This window comes from Bombina bombina, chromosome 4 (assembly GCF_027579735.1).
Source record: "Bombina bombina isolate aBomBom1 chromosome 4, aBomBom1.pri, whole genome shotgun sequence".
In the NCBI taxonomy this organism is placed as follows: Eukaryota; Metazoa; Chordata; class Amphibia; order Anura; family Bombinatoridae; genus Bombina; species Bombina bombina.
This window is the reverse complement of record NC_069502.1, coordinates 331,711,349-331,731,669: the sequence shown is the minus strand read 5'-3', so window position 1 is coordinate 331,731,669 and position 20,321 is coordinate 331,711,349. Positions and strand designations below refer to the sequence as shown.

General features: G+C 40.4%; 1 protein-coding gene across 1 annotated transcript in view; it reads left to right on the top strand.

The window, feature by feature from the left end:
* Positions 1–20,321, top strand: part of PLCH1 (phospholipase C eta 1) — a 458,827-nt gene that overhangs the window by 316,823 nt on the left and 121,683 nt on the right. Inside the window, exons 8-9 of the mRNA XM_053710072.1 lie at positions 10,447–10,650; positions 10,873–10,993. Of these exons, the coding sequence (XP_053566047.1) occupies positions 10,447–10,650; positions 10,873–10,993 (325 nt within the window). The remainder of the gene's footprint in view (positions 1–10,446; positions 10,651–10,872; positions 10,994–20,321) is intronic.

Sequence of the window (20,321 nt, the reverse complement as noted above, 5' to 3'; positions counted from 1 at the left end):
TCATCTTCAATACTACGTAGGTGTTCCAGAAACCTCTCCTTAAGTGGTCTCTTAGTTTTACCCATATACTGTTTAAGACAGAGTTTACACGTAAGGAGATATACTACATGTGTAGTTGAACAGTTTATGGAATAATTAATCTTATGTACTTTTTGAGTTACAGTAGAGGTCACTTTGTCTCCCTCAAAGCCCCATGTTCTTCATATAGGCCTCCTACATTTGAAAAAGCCTTTCTTTTTTGTAGCCAACATTTGTTAGTCATGGGCTTAAGATCTGAGGGAGACAAATAGTTGGACAGGGTCTTTCCTCTTTTTGATATAGAGTCACAACCATATTTCATGATATCCTTTAAAAATAGGATCTGAGTACAAAATTGGTATTGAATCCCTAATGATGTTAAATATCTTGTTGTACTCAAGACTATAAGTAGTGATACATTTTGTGTTTTAAAAAATACACACTGATTAAACAGCGCTAACTACCAGGGAAGGTTCGGTATCTCTGTGATAAAAAATAAAATAAAAAATTATAAAATAATAATAAATCTTAGTAAAACCACTTCAGAGTGAGTATATATAATGACAAGTGTGCATAAAAATAAATCAATTGTAAAGGAGCATACATGCAAAACAAAGTAAAGAAAAAAAGAAAATTAGTAAACCTATGGTATATGTAACAGATAATTTCCAAAAACGGAAGACCATACAATGAGCTCCAAAGTTAATTAAAAATCATGACATACGAGACCTGCTGCAGCCACTTGACCGGAGGTGTCCTGCGTGCCTCCCGGAGTAAAATAGAATTCCAGAATCTGTAGAAAAAACACACAAGCGCAAACAGACTCAAGTGTAGATTAATAAAACAAACGCACCACGCTATAAAATTGCACTTACAATGTAAAAATTTAATTAGGTGTTTGTTACAAACTTGTCAATGACCAGGATGGATCGTCCATAAACAAGTGGGGTGGATATAAGTCCTTACAATGCTGAAGGGGTCCCTCAAGGTAATCGTTCTGGGACACAGTGATTAAATCCCTTACAGGCCTCCGTACCCGTGACTCTGATGGCAATAGCTGTGTTGAAAGTTCCGATGCAGATGCCGTCACTATGGGGCACTACGGATCCTCAGGACGTACAAAATTGCCATCAGAGTCACGGGTACGGAGGCCTGTAAGGGATTGAATCACTGTGTCCCGGAACGATTACCTTGAGGGACCCCTTCAGCATTGTAAGGACTTATATCCACCCCACTTGTTTATGGACGATCCATCCTGGTCATTGACAAGTTTGTAACAAATGCCTAATTAAATTTTTACATTGTAAGTGCAATTTTATAGCGTGGTGCGTTTGTTTTATTAATCTACATTTGAGTCTGTTTGCGCTTGTGTATTTTTTCTACACATTTTGTGTTTTGTTTACTCTGGTTATTCTTATTGCCTTTGTATTTTAACAATTCCTCCCTGTGTATGCTATCAACACTATGCTTGGCTGTTATAAGAACTTCTTCAGAGTAACCCCTATTCTTAAATCTTTGGGGTCTATTTAACAAGGGCCAAATGGCCACTGTTCCCCTTGTTTCTTAAGACCACTGCTCCTAAACTCATACGCCGCCTTTGAGGCGGCGTATAGCAATCCGCCCGATCATGTACGATCAGGCTGATCTGCAGGGCGCGGCATTGCACCAGCAGTTCACAAGAACTGCTGGTGCAATGATAAATGTTGACAGCTTATGCTGTCGGCATTTATCGATGTGCGGCAGACATGGTTCGCTATAGCGGATCATGTCTGTCCACACATATATAAATAGACCCCTTTGTATAGCTTCAGTTGCCTGTTTTTGGTAATTTACTTCAGTTGAACAGTTCCTTTTCTTTCATGTAATTAGCAAGAGTCCATGAGCTAGTGACGTATGGGATATACATTCCTACCAGGAGGGGCAAAGTTTCCCAAACCTCAAAATGCCTACAAATACACCCCTCACCACACCCACAAATCAGTTTTACAAACTTTGCCTCCCGTGGAGGTGGTGAAGTAAGTTTGTGCTAGATTCTACGTTGATATGCGCTCCGCAGCAGGTTGGAGCCCGGTTTTCCTCTCAGCGTGCAGTGAATGTCAGAGGGATGTGAAGAGAGTATTGCCTATTTGAATTCAATGATCTCCTTCTACGGGGTCTATTTCATAGGTTCTCTGTTATCGGTCATAGAGATTCATCTCTTACCTCCCTTTTCAGATCGACGATATACTCTTATATATACCATTACCTCTACTGGTTTGGCTTTCTACTACATGTAGATGAGTGTCCTGGGGTAAGTAAGTCTTATTTTTGTTACACTCTAAGCTATGGTTGGGCACTTTTAAATAAAATGCTTTATTTTATTGCGTCATTCTTGGCGCTGACTTTTTTGGCGCAAAAAATTTTCTTTGTTATTTCCGGCGTCATACTTGTCACCGGAAGTTGCGTCATTTTTGGCGTTTTGTGTCGGCGTTACCGGATGTGGCGTCATTTTTGGCGCTAAAAGCATTTAGGCGCCAAATAATATGGGTGTCTTTTTTGGCGCTAAAAAATATGGGCGTCATTTTTGTCTCCACATTATTTAAGTCTCATTGTTTATTTGCTTCTGGTTGCTAGAAGCTTGTTCACTGGCATTTTTTCCCATTCCTGAAACTGTCATTTAAGGAATTTGATCAAATTTTGCTTTATATGTTGTTTTTTCTATTACATATTGCAAGATGTCTCAGATTGACCCTGAATCAGAAGATACTTCTGGAAAATCGCTGCCTGATGCTGGATCTACCAAAGTTAATTGTATTTGCTGTAAACTTGTGGTATCTGTTCCTCCAGCTGTTGTTTGTAATGAATGTCATGACAAACTTGTTAATGCAGATAATAATATTTCCTTTAGTAATGTTACATTACCTGTTGCTGTTCCATCAACATCTAATACTCAGAGTGTTCCTGTTAACATAAGAGATTTTGTTTCTAAATCCATTAAGAAGGCTATGTCTGTTATTCCTCCTTCTAGTAAACGTAAAAGGTCTTTTAAAACTTCTCATTTTTCAGATGAATTTTTAAATGAACATCATCCTGATTCTGATAATGATTCCTCTGGTTCAGAGCATTCTGTTTCAGAGGTTGTTGCTGATAAATCTTCATATTTATTCAAAATGGAATTTATTCGTTCTTTACTTAAAGAAGTCTTAATTGCATTAGAAATAGAGGAATCTGGTCCTCTTGATACTAAATCTAAACGTTTAAATAAGGTTTTTAAATCTCCTGTAGTTATTCCTGAAGTTTTTCCTGTCCCTGATGCTATTTCTGAAGTAATTTCCAGGGAATGGAATAATTTGGGTAATTCATTTACTCCTTCTAAACGTTTTAAGCAATTATATCCTGTGCCATCTGACAGATTAGAGTTTTGGGACAAAATCCCTAAGGTTGATGGGGCTATCTCTACTCTTGCTAAACGTACTACTATTCCTACGGCAGATAGTACTTCCTTTAAGGATCCTTTAGATAGGAAAATTGAATCCTTTCTAAGAAAAGCTTACTTATGTTCAGGTAATCTTCTTAGACCTGCTATATCTTTAGCTGATGTTGCTGCAGCTTCAACTTTTTGGTTGGAAGCTTTAGTGCAACAAGTAACAGATCATAATTCTCATAGCATTGTTAATCTTCTTCAACATGCTAATAATTTTATTTGTGATGCCATCTTTGATATCATTAGGGTTGATGTCAGGTATATGTCTCTAGCTATTTTAGCTAGAAGAGCTTTATGGCTTAAAACTTGGAATGCTGATATGTCTTCCAAGTCAACTTTGCTTTCCCTTTCTTTCCAGGGTAATAAATTATTTGGTTCACAGTTGGATTCCATTATTTCAACTGTTACTGAGGGGAAAGGAACTTTTTTACCACAGGATAAAAAATCTAAAGGTAAATTTAGGTCTACCAATCGTTTACGTTCCTTTCGTCACAATAAGGAACAAAAGCCTGATCCTTCCCCTACAGGAGCGGTATCAGTTTGGAAACCATCTCCAGTCTGGAATAAATCCAAGCCTTTTAGAAAGCCAAAGCCAGCTCCCAAGTCAACATGAAGGTGCGGCCCTCATTTAAGGCCCAGCTGGTAGGGGGCAGATTACGATTTTTCAAAGAAATTTGGATCAATTCGATTCACAATCTTTGGATTCAGAACATTGTTTCACAAGGGTACAGAATAGGCTTCAAGATAAGGCCTCCTGCAAGAAGATTTTTTCTTTCCCGTGTCCCAGTAAATCCAGTGAAGGCTCAAGCATTTCTGAAATGTGTTTCAGATCTAGAGTTGGCTGGAGTAATTATGCCAGTTCCAGTTCTGGAACAGGGGCTGGGGTTTTACTCAAATCTCTTCATTGTACCAAAGAAGGAGAATTCCTTCAGACCAGTTCTGGATTTAAAAATATTGAATCATTATGTAAGGATACCAACATTCAAAATGGTAACTATAAGGACTATTCTGCCTTTTGTTCAGCAAGGGCATTATATGTCCACAATAGATTTACAGGATGCATATCTGCATATTCCGATTCATCCAGATCACTATCAGTTTCTGAGATTCTCTTTCCTAGACAAGCATTACCAGTTTGTGGCTCTGCCGTTTGGCCTAGCAACAGCTCCAAGGATTTTTACAAAGGTTCTCGGTGCCCTTCTGTCTGTAATCAGAGAACAGGGTATTGTGGTATTTCCTTATTTGGACAATATCTTGGTACTTGCTCAGTCTTCACATTTAGCAGAATCTCATACGAATCGACCTGTATTGTTTCTTCGAGAACATGGTTGGAAGATCAATTTACCAAAAAGTTCATTGATTCCTCAGACAAGGGTAACCTTTTTAGGTTTCCAGATAGATTCAGTGTTCATGACTCTGTCTCTGACAGACAAGAGACGTCTAAAATTGGTTTCAGCTTGTCGAAACCTTCAGTCTCAATCATTCCCTTCGGTAGCCTTATGCATGGAAATTCTAGGTCTTATGACTGCTGCATCGGACGCGATCCCCTTTGCTCATTTCACATGCGACCTCTTCAGCTCTGTTTGCTGAACCAGTGGTGTAGGGATTATACAAAGATATCTCAATTAATATCTTTAAAACCGATTGTACAACACTCTCTGACGTGGTGGACAGACCACCATCGTTTAGTTCAGGGGGCTTCTTTTGTTCTTCCGACCTGGACTGTGATTTCAACAGATGCAAGTCTGACAGGTTGGGGAGCTGTTTGGGGGTCTCTGACAGCACAAGGGGTTTGGGAATCTCAGGAGGTGAGATTACCAATCAACATTTTGGAACTCCGTGCAATTTTCAGAGCTCTTCAGTCATGGCATCTTCTAAAGAGAGAGTCGTTCATTTGTTTTCAGACGGACAATTTTACAACCGTGGCATATGTCAATCATCAAGGAGGGACTCACAGTCCTCTGGCTATGAAAGAAGTATCTTGAATACTGGTATGGGCGGAATCCAGCTCCTGTCTAATTTCTGCGGTTCATATCCCAGGTATAGACAATTGGGAAGCGGATTATCTCAGTCGCCAAACGTTACATCCGGGCGAATGGTCTCTTCACCCAGTGGTATTTCTTCAGATTGTTCAAATGTGGGGACTTCCAGAAATAGATCTGATGGCTTCTCATCTAAACAAGAAACTTCCCAGGTATCTGTCCAGATCCAGGGATCCTCAGGCGGAGGCAGTGGATGCATTGTCACTTCCTTGGAAGTATCATCCTGCCTATATCTTTCCGCCTCTAGTTCTTCTTCCAAGAGTGATTTCCAAGATTCTAAAGGAGTGCTCGTTTGTTCTGCTGGTGGCTCCAGCATGGCCTCACAGGTTTTGGTATGCGGATCTTGTCCGGATGGCCACTTGCCAACTGTGGACTCTTCCATTAAGACCAGACCTTCTATCGCAAGGTCCTTTTTTCCATCAGGATCTCAAATCCTTAAATTTGAAGGTATGGAGATTGAACGCTTGATTCTCAGTCATAGAGGTTTCTCTGACTCTGTGATTAATACTATGTTACAGGCTCGTAAATCTGTATCTAGGAAGATATATTATCGAGTCTGGAAGATTTACATTTCTTGGTGTTTTTCTCATCATTTTTCTTGGCATTCTTTTAGAATTCCTAGAATTTTACAGTTTCTTCAGGATGGTTTGGATAAAGGTTTGTCTGCAAGTTCCTTGAAAGGACAAATCTCTGCTCTTTCTGTTCTTTTCCACAGAAAGATTGCTAGTCTTCCTGATATTCATTGTTTTGTACAAGCTTTGGTTCGTATAAAACCTGTTATTAAGTCAATTTCTCCTCCTTGGAGTTTGAATTTGGTTCTGGGGGCTCTTCAAGCTCCTCCGTTTGAACCTATGCATTCGCTGGACATTAAATTACTTTCTTGGAAAGTTTTGTTTATTTTGGCCATCTCTTCTGCTAGAAGAGTTTCTGAATTATCTGCTCTTTCTTGTGAGTCTCCTTTTCTGATTTTTCATCAGGATAAGGCGGTGTTGCGAACTTCTTTTAAATTTTTACCTAAGGTTGTGAATTCTAACAACATTAGTAGAGAGATTGTGGTTCCTTCATTGTGTCCTAATCCTAAGAATTCTAAGGAAAGATCGTTGCATTCTTTGGATGTAGTTAGAGCTTTGAAATATTATGTTGAAGCTACTAAAAATTTCCGAAAGACTTCTAGTCTATTTGTTATCTTTTCAGGTTCTAGGAAAGGTCAGAAGGCCTCTGCCATTTCTTTGGCGTCTTGGTTAAAGTCTTTGATTCATCATGCTTATGTCGAGTTGGGTAAAACTCCGCCTCGAAGGATTACAGCTCATTCTACTAGGTCAGTTTCTACTTCCTGGGCGTTTAGGAATGAAGCTTCGGTTGATCAGATTTGCAAAGCAGCAACTTGGTCTTCTTTGCATACTTTTACTAAATTCTACCATTTTGATGTGTTTTCTTCTTCTGAAGCAGTTTTTGGTAGAAAAGTACTTCAGGCAGCTGTTTCAGTTTGATTCTTCTGCTTATAATTTCAGTTTTTTTCATTATAAGATTTAAACTTTGTTTTGGGTGTGGATTATTTTCAGCGGAATTGGCTGTCTTTATTTTATCCCTCCCTCTCTAGTAACTCTTGCGTGGAAGATCCACATCTTGGGTATTCATTATCCCATACGTCACTAGCTCATGGACTCTTGCTAATTACATGAAAGAAAACATAATTTATGTAAGAACTTACCTGATAAATTCATTTCTTTCATATTAGCAAGAGTCCATGAGGCCCACCCTTTTTAGTGGTGGTTATGATTACAATTATTCCAATTCCGTATTTTTTTATGCTTTCGCACTTTTTTCTTATCACCCCACTTCTTGGCTATGCGTTAAACTGATTTGTGGGTGTGGTGAGGGGTGTATTTGTAGGCATTTTGAGGTTTGGGAAACTTTGCCCCTCCTGGTAGGAATGTATATCCCATATGTCACTAGCTCATGGACTCTTGCTAATATGAAAGAAATGAATTTATCAGGTAAGTTCTTACATAAATTATGTTTTTATTCTAATTAGTTCCCCTTTGGGGATGCCTTTAACCACATGTCTAGGGTGACAAGAATTATATTTTAAGATGGTGTTCCCCGCAGTAGGCTTCCTAAACATAATGGTATTGACACTCTGATTAGTTTCATTACTGGTGATAGTAAAAAATGTTAATGCTGGATGCATTGTGTTCACTAGTAAACTTAATACCACATTCATTATTGTTTAGTTACTGACAGAAATCATCGACTTCTTTAGCATCACCATCGAATACAAATAGAAGATCATCTATATAGCTATGAAACTGTACAATTTGATCTCTATACGGATTTCTATCTCCATAGACGTGGGACAGCTCCCACCAACCCATGAAAGGTTGGCGTTGGATGGAGCAAATGTGGCCCACATAGCTGTCCCACATCTCTGGAGATAGAAATCATTCTGAAACATGAAAAAATTATGGGTCAGTAAAAATTCAGTCGTTCTCAGCAAGAAAACTTTAGTTGCTGGATCAAAATCACTGTAGGTATCAATAAAAAAATTATATGGCTGTCATACCTTTTTTATGTTTTATGGATGTGTACAGCGCTGAGACATCCACAACAATAAAGCTGTAAGTAGATTACCATTGGATATCTTTGATTTTTCTTAACAGAGCAGTAGTATCTTGTATGAAACTAGGTAGGTTTCTCACAAGAGGTTGTAAAAAATAATCAATTAGTTCTGATAGGGATTCATTTAGTGAGTCAATTCCCGCAATAATAGGCCTACCTGGAGGAGATATGGGGTCTTTATAAATTTTTGGAAAATAATGAAATACGGGAATGACAGGAAATTGTGGTATTAACGCCTCTTGTACAGACTCAATTTGAATGTTGTTATATCTAGCATATAGAATTATATTAGATAATTCATTCTTGTAATACCTAGTAGGATTTTCTTTTAGCTTTATATAAACATCCTTATCACTAAGTTGTCTCATGGCCTCAGATATATAATCCTTTCTATTAAGAACAACTATATTGCCGCCCTTATCTGACTGCCTGATAACCAATTCATCATTATCCGCTAGTAATTTTAAAGCCTCTTTTTCAGAAGGAGAAAAGTTATGTTAGTGTTTCTTATTGTTTTTGTCTATTTTTGCTTCGTTTAGAGATCTTAATTTTTCTTCTATAGATTTTTTGAAAAATATCCAAAACCTTAGGTCTGGTATGAACAGGAAAAAAGTGACTTTTCTTTTTTATGTGTTTGAGAGATATCTCTGACTTGTCAAGTAAACCTGTTTTTTCTCCAGAACCTTCCTTCTCTAGTTCTTTAAGGTCTGTTACACTACACCAGTCAGAAAACTCTAGACAGTTCCTTTCCTCATAGTCAATTCTATGTACATTTTCAGCAGGTAAATCAGTTATATCTTGTTCATGTCTTTCATCAACATTATAGAAATGCTTGCGCAAAGTAATTTTGCGGACAAATTTATTGATGTCTAGTATTGTTTCAAAAATGTTGAAATGACTGCCAGAAACAAAATTAAGTCCCTTAGATAATACATCTAATCTGCTCAGATTTTTAGATGATAAATTGATAACATCAGAGTTCATGCATATTTCTACTGTGTGTTCTGGGATCTTGTGGCATATGTTATGCGTACAGTCCCTCTTTTGATTCTGCTTCCCCCCTGAGTGGAAATGTTGGTTCTTTCTTCCTTTTCCCCTTCCACCTCTGTGTGTTTTTTTCTTCTTCCTGGAGCTAAAGTCTGATGCAACTCATTTTTTGAGGCCAAAGGGATGATTCTGGTTCAGATATTTGATCTGATGTTCTCAGTACTGATTCTTCTGTGATATCTCCATCTGAGGAATCAAATTCATATTCTGTATCTGAAAAGGTTACAGTTTTCCCATTTTTGTTTGATTTGCTGTTCTTGTTTTTGTTGAAGTTGCGATGGTATTTTGGGTTAGTTTGATCTTCCAAACTCCATCTATAGGGGTCTATTCCGACTGAAGCGGAAGTTAAGAATCAGTGGTCCTAAGACCGCTGCTCCTTAACTCGTCCGCCACCTCTGAGGTGGCGGACAGCAATCAGCCCGATCGAATACGATTGGGTTGATTGACATCCCCTGCTAGCGGCCGATTGACCGCAAATCTGCAGGAGGTAGTATTGCACCAGCAGTTCACCAGAACTGCTGGTGCAATGATAAATGGCGACATTTATCAATGTGCGGTGGACATGATTCGCTATAGCGAATCATGTCTGTCCGCACCTACATAAATAGACCCCATAGACTTGTTGAGAATCATAGTCTTTCTTGTCTCTCATCATTTTTCTAGATTTAAATTGCCATAGTTCCTGTTTGAATGTATTCATGTTTTGTTCGAATTGTTTATCATATTTCTTAAAATATTTATCACTTTGATAGTTTTTAAGTTTTTCCTGAATTTCTTTTAATTCTATCAAAAAATTGCTCCTTTGTTCTTTTTTGTATTGAATAAGTAGATTAATTAGAGCAAATGAACAGGTATCTAATATGGCATTCCATTTACAGATGAAATCTTGATAGCCATAAATGAGGGAAATGTACGTATCTGTAATCCCTTGGGTATACGCTTCTCTTGTATATATATAAAGAATGATTTAATGTCTAAATCAAATTACTTGCTTTACTGAATTGGAGCATGTCATTGTTTTCACTATAATGTCCCTTTAAATTATAATAGGCTTTTTTTAAAGGCAACATCTTTCCTTCTTCATTACATTAAATGTTTTGAGACAAAAATAATTTCCCCAACTATATTATACCATTATTATATAGTTCAAAAAGTACCCCCTGGTCTTTTTATTAGCATTAGTATTGCATTGACAGTATTAAGAGTAGTATTTTCTTAAAGGATAACTACAAGCAGATTTAATTTTCTTTCTTTAAGGTTTTACCAGCTTTATGAGAAGTCCTGCCGGTGACATCTTTAATCCTGTCCATTGTGAGATCCACCAGGACATGGAGCAGCCCCTGTGCAACTACTACATAGCTTCATCTCATAACACTTACCTAACTGGGGACCAGCTTCTTTCTCAGTCTAAAGTGGACATGTATGCATGGGTACTACAAGATGGCTGTCGCTGTATAGAAGGTATGTTTATTTTTCTTTAGGTATTGCATTTACAAGTTTTAAACCAATATAAAAATATCAAATATAGATTTTTTTAGTAGTCAATACAGAATATTACAACAAAGAAAACTAGATTACAAGTGGAGCGCTAATTTATCTTGCGCCCGTCTGTTAATTCTGTAGAATTCTGTCTGTAGAATTCTCATCAACTGCTTTTCAGCTGAAGTTTTTTTGTTTTGACAGTTGACTGTTGGGATGGACCAGAAGGAGAGCCTGTTGTGCACCATGGATATACACTTACATCTAAAATTCCCTTTAAAGATGTTGTGGAAGCCATCAATAAACATGCCTTTGTAAAAAACGAGTATGTACATGCATATATATAACAATTCAATAATGTTTTTTTGTAATGAACAGGAAGTGGGAGCTGCGAGGAGGGAAATTTGTTGGTGTCATTATTTTTCATGCGATGCATAACAGTTACTAGATTTGCACAGAGCAAATGAAAGCAGAATAATGCAGTATATGAAGATAATAATACATTTTATATAGGATTGCATAAAGTTTTACAAGCTTTACTATAATGAGAAATTCTATTTGCTAAATTGTGTTAATGTTCTATAAAGGGAAATTGATAGCAAATGTATGTGCTAATTGTCAGGCTTTTCATTCAGTGCACAGTTAATAGCAGAATCCTCTGTTTGTAGCATGTCTCTTATTGCAGAGTTAAGCTGCGCTGTGATATAAAATTGAAGTTGGGGAAATGCTGACTGAGATGAGCTTTGTGACTCATCATGTAACTATGTTTCAGTTAAATGATTTCTCTTGGGGCATTTCTGCCACTGGTGTCTTCCTGTTGCTCCTCAGATTAAAAGGTAGTAGCAATGAGAGCTCACAGAACGAGCATATGTTAAATACAGAGAAATGACAAGGGGGGTAGCATTCTAATTTACCATAGCTGCTGTCTCAGTAAAAAGGAAATATTAGCAGTGAAGCTATAGAGAAGGGCTCAAATTGTAAGTTGTATTGTAATAGTAGCAGTAAAGTTTTATAGCAAAGTTCCATTGGTCTGTACAGTGGAACTGCAGTCACTCTTTGCAGCTGGCGATTGATTTTGACCTTTTGTTCATTCAAACAGAACCTGCATTTGTACAATGTTCTACTTTAAAGTGGAAGTTGATGCATACAGTAATAATAATCTATCAAAATGAGAAAACATTCACATAAAAGGGTGCAAATATTTAAGCCTGACTATGAGTTTGTGTGTATGCGTTCCATAGCAGCTTGTGTAGACAGGGGTAGGCAACTGATCAGAGGCTGCTAGTAATAGTCACACTCAGTACTGCTATTTAAAGCAGTTAATAACTACCAGGGTAAATTAAATTAAGGCTATTTCCCTGGACACGACTCTAGGCAAAACAGCCAATGTTGCAATATATACGTGTATAGTCTGACATAAGTAAGTCATAAGTAATGTTCTCATCAACTACATGTTCCATGTCTTGCAACCATTTCACTAGGGGCTCACATTTTTTATGTTTCTAAAGTATTGTGGTAATCTGCCTAGTCTATGTAAGGTTAAATCATCAGATCGTTATGGCAAGAATGTGTCTTTCCTAAGATAGGGAGAGTCCACGGCTTCATTCCTTACTGTTGGGAAATACAACACCTGGCCACCAGGAGGAGGCAAAGACAACCCAGCCAAAGACTTAAATATCCCTCCCACTTCCTCATTACCCCAGTCATTCTTTGCCTTTCTTCATGTTAGGAGGTGGTAGAGAAGTGTCAGAAGATTTGGAGAGTCCTGAAAAAGGGTATCTGCCCTTCGAGATATGACTGGAGTTTTAAGTACAAGAAATGATGGACTCCTCTTCTGTGAATAAAAAATTTGATACCTTTATTTTCCAAAGTTTAAAAACACATAAAGACGCTCCATAGAATGACACATAGCAGGCGCAGCACACAGGCTATGATTACGGCTAACTAGCCGAAACATGTAAGCCCTGGTGCTGCGCCTGCTATGTGTCATTCTATGGAGCGTCTTTATGTGTTTTTAAACTTTGGAAAATAAAGGTATCAAATGTTTTATTCACACAAGAGGAGTCCAACATTTCTTAATTTCTTGAACTTCTATCCAGCGGACTGGATTCCTCACACAGAGCTCCGTGTACCTTCTGTGTGTTATGCTTAACCCCTCCCCCACACGTTGACGCTGTTCCGGGTGTGCAAGCTCACTACACAGGAAGGATTCCTACAGCTGAGATGCTGACAAAGTAAGAGACAGGCACTTGGGTTGTGGACCCTCGATATTGGAGCCATTCTACACTGCAGCACACAGCCACAGCAGATGGACAATTGAAACACAGGAGTGGGGTAAGCATCAGCGAAACCCTTTTACTTTGGGGAGCTGGGGTAGCATTCCACAATAGCACCCAAGAGTGTGTATTTATTAAATAACGAACAGATACATCATATTGTCCCTCTATCTCTAATTTTACGACTGGAGTTTTAAGTAGTCATGTCAACCTCTCAGTGAGAGTATTGATGAAAGTTAGAGTCTGGAGATGCAGGGAAAGTTTTCTGCAAAACCACCCAGACTACTGCTAACAGCTCCTAAGCAATCAGTGTTGACGAGTTTCTCTGCCTGCTTTCTCTCACTCAAGTCCATGTCAGGAGTGCTGCTATAAGACTGTCACACTTGTGTTCTGTTCCACAGCATCGATCGTGGAGGTAAGATTGTTTAAATGTGTACACATAAAATGCTATAACAGGGTAACAGTGTGGCTCCTTTATATTATTATTAATATTTATTATTAACAGGTATTTGTAGAGCGCCAACAGATTCCGCAGTGCTATAAACATAGTTGGTATACAGGATAACATTTATAGGGATCAAATTGGTAGAGGGCCCTGTCGAGAGTTACACTTTTGTAGTCTGCTCTTATGAAGGCAATCTACAAACAGCTGGGCTCATAGGCTTACATTCTAAGGGGTGTAAGGGAAAAGCAATGGGGTTAGGAAAGGCTAGTGTTAATTGTATGCATCCCTGAATAGTAGAGTCTTTAGGGAGCACTTGAAGCTGTTAAAACTAGAGAGTCTTGTGGAGCGAGGCAGGGAGTTCCACAGGATGGGGGCCAGTCTGGAGAAGTCCTGTAAATTGGAATGTGAGGAAGTGACAAGAGAGGAGGAGAGTAGGAGATTGTGAGCAGAGCGAAGGGGACAGTAGGGAGAGTATCTGAAGACAAGGTCTGAAATATAGTGGGGAGCAGTGCAGTTGAGGACTTTATTTGTCAGCATGATTTTGTGTTTAATCCTGGAGGCAAGAGGAAGTCAGTGAAGTGATTGGCAGAGAGGTGCAGCAGATGAAGAGTGAAGTGTAAGGAAGATGAGCCTGGCAGAGGCATTCATTATGGATTGTAAAGGAGCTAGGCGGCAGCTAGGTAGACCAGAGAGGACAGAGTTGCAGTAGTCGAGACGGGAAAGGATGAGAGAGTGAATTAAAGTCTTAGTTGTGTCTTGTGTAAGGAAATGCCTAATTTTAGAGATGTTTTAAGGTGGAAGTGCAGGCTTTAGCCAAGGACTGAATGTGACGAGTGAAGGAAAGGTCTGAGTCAAGTGTGACCCCAAGACATCGGGCATGTGGGGTAGGGGTAATGATGGAATTATCAACAGTTATAGAAAAATGGGGGGTGGAGATTTTGGAAGAAGGGGGAAAAATAAGGAGTTCAGTTTTGGCGAGATTTAGCTTAAGGTAGTGAGATGACATCCAAGATGAGATATGAGAAAGACAGTTAGTGACACGGGTTAGTAAGGAAGGAGTTAGGTCTGGTGCAGAGAGGTAGATTTGGGTGTTATCGGCATACAAATGATATTGAAACTGTGGGACTTTATTAAGGAACCTAATGATGATGTATAAATTGAAAAGAGAAGGGGACAGAGCCTTGAGGTACCCCAACAGAAAGTGCTAATGGGGCAGAGGATGCTCCGGAGAAGGCTACATACAATAAAGGTACGGTTAGATAGATAGGAAGAGAACCACAAGCGAGCTGTCTCGCAGATGTCGAAGGATTGGAGGGTTTGGAGCAAAAGAGGGTGGTCAACAGTGTCAAAGGCTGCAGACAGATTAAGGAGGATAAGCAGAGAGAAGTGGCCTTTGGATTTTGCTGTAAGTAGGTCATTGGCAACCTTGACAATTGCTGTCTCTGTGGAGTGATGGGGACAAAGTCCAGATTGCAGTGGGTCAAGAAGAGAGTATAGTGTAAGGAAATGGGATAGACATGCATATACTAGCTTTGCAAGGAGCTTTGAGGCAAGAGGGAGTAGGGAAATAGGATGGTAGATGGATGGGAAGGTTGGATAGAGGGAAGGTTTTTTGAGGATAGGTGTGACCAGTGCATGTTTTAGAGATGAGGGAAATATACCAGTGCTGAGGGAGAGGTTGAAAATGTGTGTGAGTATGGGGGTGGAAAGGGGGTAGCTGTGAGGGGATAGGGTCAAGGGGACAGGTAGGGAAGTGGGAGGACAGTAAACTTCTTCCTCTGTAACAGGGGCAAAAGAGCTAAATTTAAGGGTATTTGGGTTTTGAATAACTGTGGGCTGTTGAGGGGTTGGGAGATTGGTAGTAAATTGAGAGGTAATTTCATTTCTGATGGAGTCAATTTTGTTATTGAAGTGGCTGGCAAAATCTTGAGCTGAGAGAGAAGTTGTATTAGGAGGTGGGGTTGGGGGGAGAAGAGTATTGAACGTGGAAAACAGACATTTTGGGTTAGAGGAAAGAGTAGAGATGAGATCAGAGAAGTATTGTTGCTTATAAAGATTAAGGGCAGAATAGTAGGAGTTCAGGATGAACTTGTAGTGAAGAAAGTCAACTGAGACTTCCGAGATTTGCTCAAGTGTCGCTCAGCAGTACGGGAACATCTGCGTAGGTACCGTGTCAGAGGAGTATGCCAAGGCTGAGGATGAGAGTGTGGTTTCTGAGCTATGTTAGGAGGGACCAGAGTGTCAATGACCGATGTAAGGGTGGAGTTATAGTGGCAGATAGGTTGGTCAGGGCAGGAAAAGGAGGTGATGGAAGAGAGGAGAGGTTTGAGAGAGCTAGCAAGCTGTTGCTGATATATTGACTTAGTGCTTCTGTGAAGTTTGGTGTAAGGGGTAGAGGAAGGGGGGATTGTAGGGAGGGAAGTGATGTTGCAAGTTAGGAGATGATGATCAGAAAGAGGAAAAGGGGAGTTTGTGAAATTTGACATAGTGCATCGATAGCTGAAAATCAGATCAAGTGAGTGACCCTCTTTGTGAGTGGGAGAGTCAGTCCATTGTGACAGGCCAAAAGAGGAAGTGAGTTGCAGAAGTTGTTTTGCAGAGGAGGCAGTGGGATTGTCAAGAGGGATGTTGAAGTCACCAAGAATGAGGGCAGGGGTGTCTGAGGAAAGGACATAAGGAAGTCAGGCAGCAAAATGATCTAAAAATTGAGTTGAGGAGCCAGGGGGGTGGTATATGGCTGCAACACGTATAGAGAGGGGAGAAAATAAACTAATCGTGTGCTTCAAATAAAGAAAATTTGAGGGAAGAGAAGGGCTGTATTTGTTGAAATGTGCAACGAGAGGAAAGTAAAATACCAACACCACCTCCTTGTCTATTGCCAGACCTAGGAGTGTGGCTGAAATGGAGACCCCCATGTGACAGTGCAGCAGTGGATGCTGTGTCTAAAGCAGAGAGCCAGAAGGTTAAGAGAGTGGGAAATAAAAAAGATCATGAATAGAAGTGAGCTTGTTGCAAACAGAGCGAGAGTTCCAGAGTGCACAAGTGAAGGGGGTGGTGGTTTTAGATGCAAGAGGAATGAGATTAAGGTTACCAAAATTTTGTTTTTGAAGTCTATTGAAAGGCACGTGTGGAAGTTGTGGGGGACCAGGATTAGGGGAGATGTTTCCAGCAGCTAGTATGATCAAGAGGGAGAGTGACATGAGGTGAGATGCAGTAATGAGACTGTTTTTGGGCTAAAGTGCAAGGGGGAGAGAGAGTCTTTAGGAATGTGTGAAGTTCATGAATACAAAAGTAAGGTGAAGTTAAGAGAGATGGGCTGATGAACAGTGCAGGTGGTGAAGATAAAGGAGTAATAGAATAAAGAAGTTTGTTATAGAGACAAAAGGTAGCAAAAAGAAATGTGAATATAGTGAGCATTTTTACAAACTAAACAAACAGTGAATACCTTGATAGGATCCAGGGGTAATATCCTCTGAAGGGGGTTTATTGAACAGCTGGGGTTACTTAATCAGTGTTTTAATTATTTACATGCTGCTTTGTGTGATTTTTTCCTGGGCTGATAGACTGTGTGTTTTTGGTAGGAACAAACAGGTTTCACTTTTAAGTTTCACTTTCATTTTCGAAAGTGTTGCACAGCTCCTTTTAATTGCTGTACTTGTAATAACAGGGGGTCTATGTTAATTTCCTCCATTCCGGCTGAGACTTGAACCTGGGGAGAGCGTTTCCTCTGTTAACTGTCTGGGTCTAGGAGGTTGTGAGTGCCCCAGCCATTGGGAGTATAAAGGGCAGTTTTCTATAATAAAAAACGTTTTTATTTGGGTCCTTCTGTGGGTATAACCTGAGCTATGGAGGACTCTGACATGTTAGAATGTACTCCTTCTGTACTAAATCATACCTGTTTATATTGTGAGGAGGCCGTGGTTTTCCCACCCACTCAATTGTGTTCCACATGCCTTAGCACCATTATAAAGTCTAAGAAGGGAGACAAGCCTGCTAAGGCTCTTAGTCCCTCCGAGCCGTCTACCTCTCAGGACTCAGCGTCCCGTAAGATTACTACCCTTGTTACATTATCCACTCCACATGCAGTTCCCCATAGCACTTCTAATCCTCCATCTGGAAGGGACCTTCTTCCTGCGGACTTTGCCGCGCAGTTTCAAACAGCGGTGTCTGCGGCCCTCAGTGCATTACCTCGCTCTAACAAACAGAAGAGAAAGATTAAACATAGCTCTCCTGACAGCTCTCTGGAGTCATCTAAATATGTATCGGATTTAGCTATTATGTCCCAGTTATCCAATGATGAGTTAACCTCTGTAGCTTCAGAGGGTGAACTTTCTGGGTCGGAGTCCTTAGTGTCTAAGCCTCCTGATGTAGAGGAACCGTCCTTTAGATTTAAAATTGAGCACTTGCGTTTTTTATTGAAAGGAGGTTCTGTCTACATTAGAGGTTCCAGAGGTTGCGCTGCCTGAAGAACCTATGATACCTAAATTAGGCAGAGTTTACAAAGACAGGAAAGTTCCTTTGACTTTTCCTGTGCCGGTTAAGATGGTGAACATTATTAAGAACGAATGGGAAAGAATTGGTTCTTCCTTTTCCCCCTCGTCTACTTTTAAAAAGTTGTTCCCGGTCCCGGACTCTCAACTGGATTTGTGGGGCTCCATTCCTAAGGTGGATGGTGCTATCTTTACACTTGCTAAATGTACTACTATACCTCTTGAGGATAGTTCTTCATTCAGAGAGCCGATGGATAAGAAAATGTAAACCTTTCTGAGAAAGATGTTTCAACATACAGGATTTTTGTTTCAACTGGCGGCTGCAGTTGCCAGAGCGGCTACCTACTGGTGCGACTCTTTTTTGGAACTCATTAAGGTTGAGTCTCCCCTTAAGGATATTCAAGACAGAATTAAATCTCAGAGAATTGCTAATTCTTTTATCTGTGATGCGAACATGCAAATTATTCACTTAAATGCAAAGGCCTCTGGCTTTGTGGTCCTAGCCTGCCGGGCGCTCTGGTTGAAGTCTTAGTCTGCAGATTTAACTTCTAAGTCCAGACTCCTTTCTCTTCCCTTCAAGGGAAAGATTTTATTTGGTCCAGGCCTGGACTCCATTATTTCTACAGTTACCGGAGGCAAGGGTGCCTTCCTACCACAAGATAAGAAGAACAAGTCTAAGAAACGACAATCTTCTAATTTTTGTTCCTTTCGTTCTGACAAATCCCAATGACAACAATCTTCCTCCAAGCCTGAACAACCCAAGAGTACTTGTAAGCCAGCTTAATCCTGGAATTAATCCAAGCAGAATAAGAAGCCCGCCAAAAACAATCGGCATGAAGGGGTGGCCCCCGATCCAGAATCAGATCGTGTAGGGGGCAGACTGTCTCTTTTTTCAGACGCTTGGTTCAAGGACATACAGGATCCGTGGGTCTTGGAGGTGGTATCTCAGGGAAGGCTTCAAATCTCATCCGCCAAGGGGCAGATTCCTTCTCTTGAAACTGTCTATCAGACCAGAAAAGAGGGATGCCTTTCTAGGGTGTGTTCAGGATCTATCCTCCTTAGGAGTTGTTGTCCCAGGGCCTATCAAAGAAAGAGGTTTAGGGTGTTATTCAAACCTTTTCATGGTCCCAAAGAAGGAGGAAACTTTCCCCCCAATTCTGGACCTAAAGTGCTTAAACAAATTTCTCAGTGTCCTTTCCTTTGAGATGGAGACAATAAGGTCCATCCTTCCTTTAATTCAGGAAGGCCAGTTTATGGCCACTATAGATCTGAAGGACGCTTACCTTCATGTTCTGATCCACAGGGAACACTTTCAGTTCCTGAGGTTTGCATTCCTGGAACAGCACTTCCAGTTCATTGCCCTTCCGTTTGGCCTAGCTACTGCTCCAAGAATCTTTACAAAGGTTCTGGGGGCTCTTCTAGCTGTTGCCAGAACTCAGGGTATTGCAGGAGCCCCATACTTGAACGATATACTGGTGCAAGCACCATCCTTTTATCTTGCGGAAGAATTCTCGAAGTCCCTTCTCAGTCTTCTTCGATCACATGGATGGAAGATAAACTTGGAAAAGAGTTCTCTTATCCCAAGTACCAGGGTGGAATTCCTGGGTACTATAATAAACTTCATATCCATGAGGATATTTCTAACAGACCAGAGACGTTGCAAGCTAACTTCGGCATGTCTTGCCTTCCGGACCTCCTTGAGTCCCTCTATGGCTCAGTGTATCGAGGTGATTGGTCTCATGGTGTACTGCATGGACATCATTACTTTTGCCAGGTTCCATCTAAGACCTTTACAACCGTGCATGCTGAGGCAGTGGAACGGCAATCATTCAGATCTGTCTCAACAGATTGTATTAGACAGCCAGTCGAGAGAATCGCTCTCTTGGTGGCTCTGTTCAGATCATCTGTCCCGAGGGACATGCTTCTTAAGACCACCCTGGGGGATTGTGACTACGGACACAAGCCTATCCAGATGGGAAGCTATTTGGGGTGCCAGGAAGGCACATGGGTTGTGGACTCAGGAAGAGTCCTCCCTCCCGATCAATATTTTGAAACGACAGGCAATTGTCAAGGCCTTGAAGGCTTGGCCACTTCTGGGTTCATCCCAGTTTATCAGATTCCAATCAGACAATATAACCTTGGTGGCTTACAACAACCATCAGGGGGGAACGAGAGGTTCTTTGGTGATGAAGGAAGTATCTCAGATTCTGGAGTGGGTGGAGGCCCACAGCTGTTCACTGTCAGCGATCCACATTCCGGGTGTGGACAACTGAGTGGCGGATTTTCTCAGCAGGTAATCCTTCCATCCAGGGGAATGGTCTCTCCATCCCTAGGTGTTTGCAGAGATATGCAGCAAGTGGGGGACACCAGAGATAGATCTCATGGTGTCCCGTCTCAATACCGAGCTACCCAGCGGATCTAATAGATGCACTAGCAGTGCCC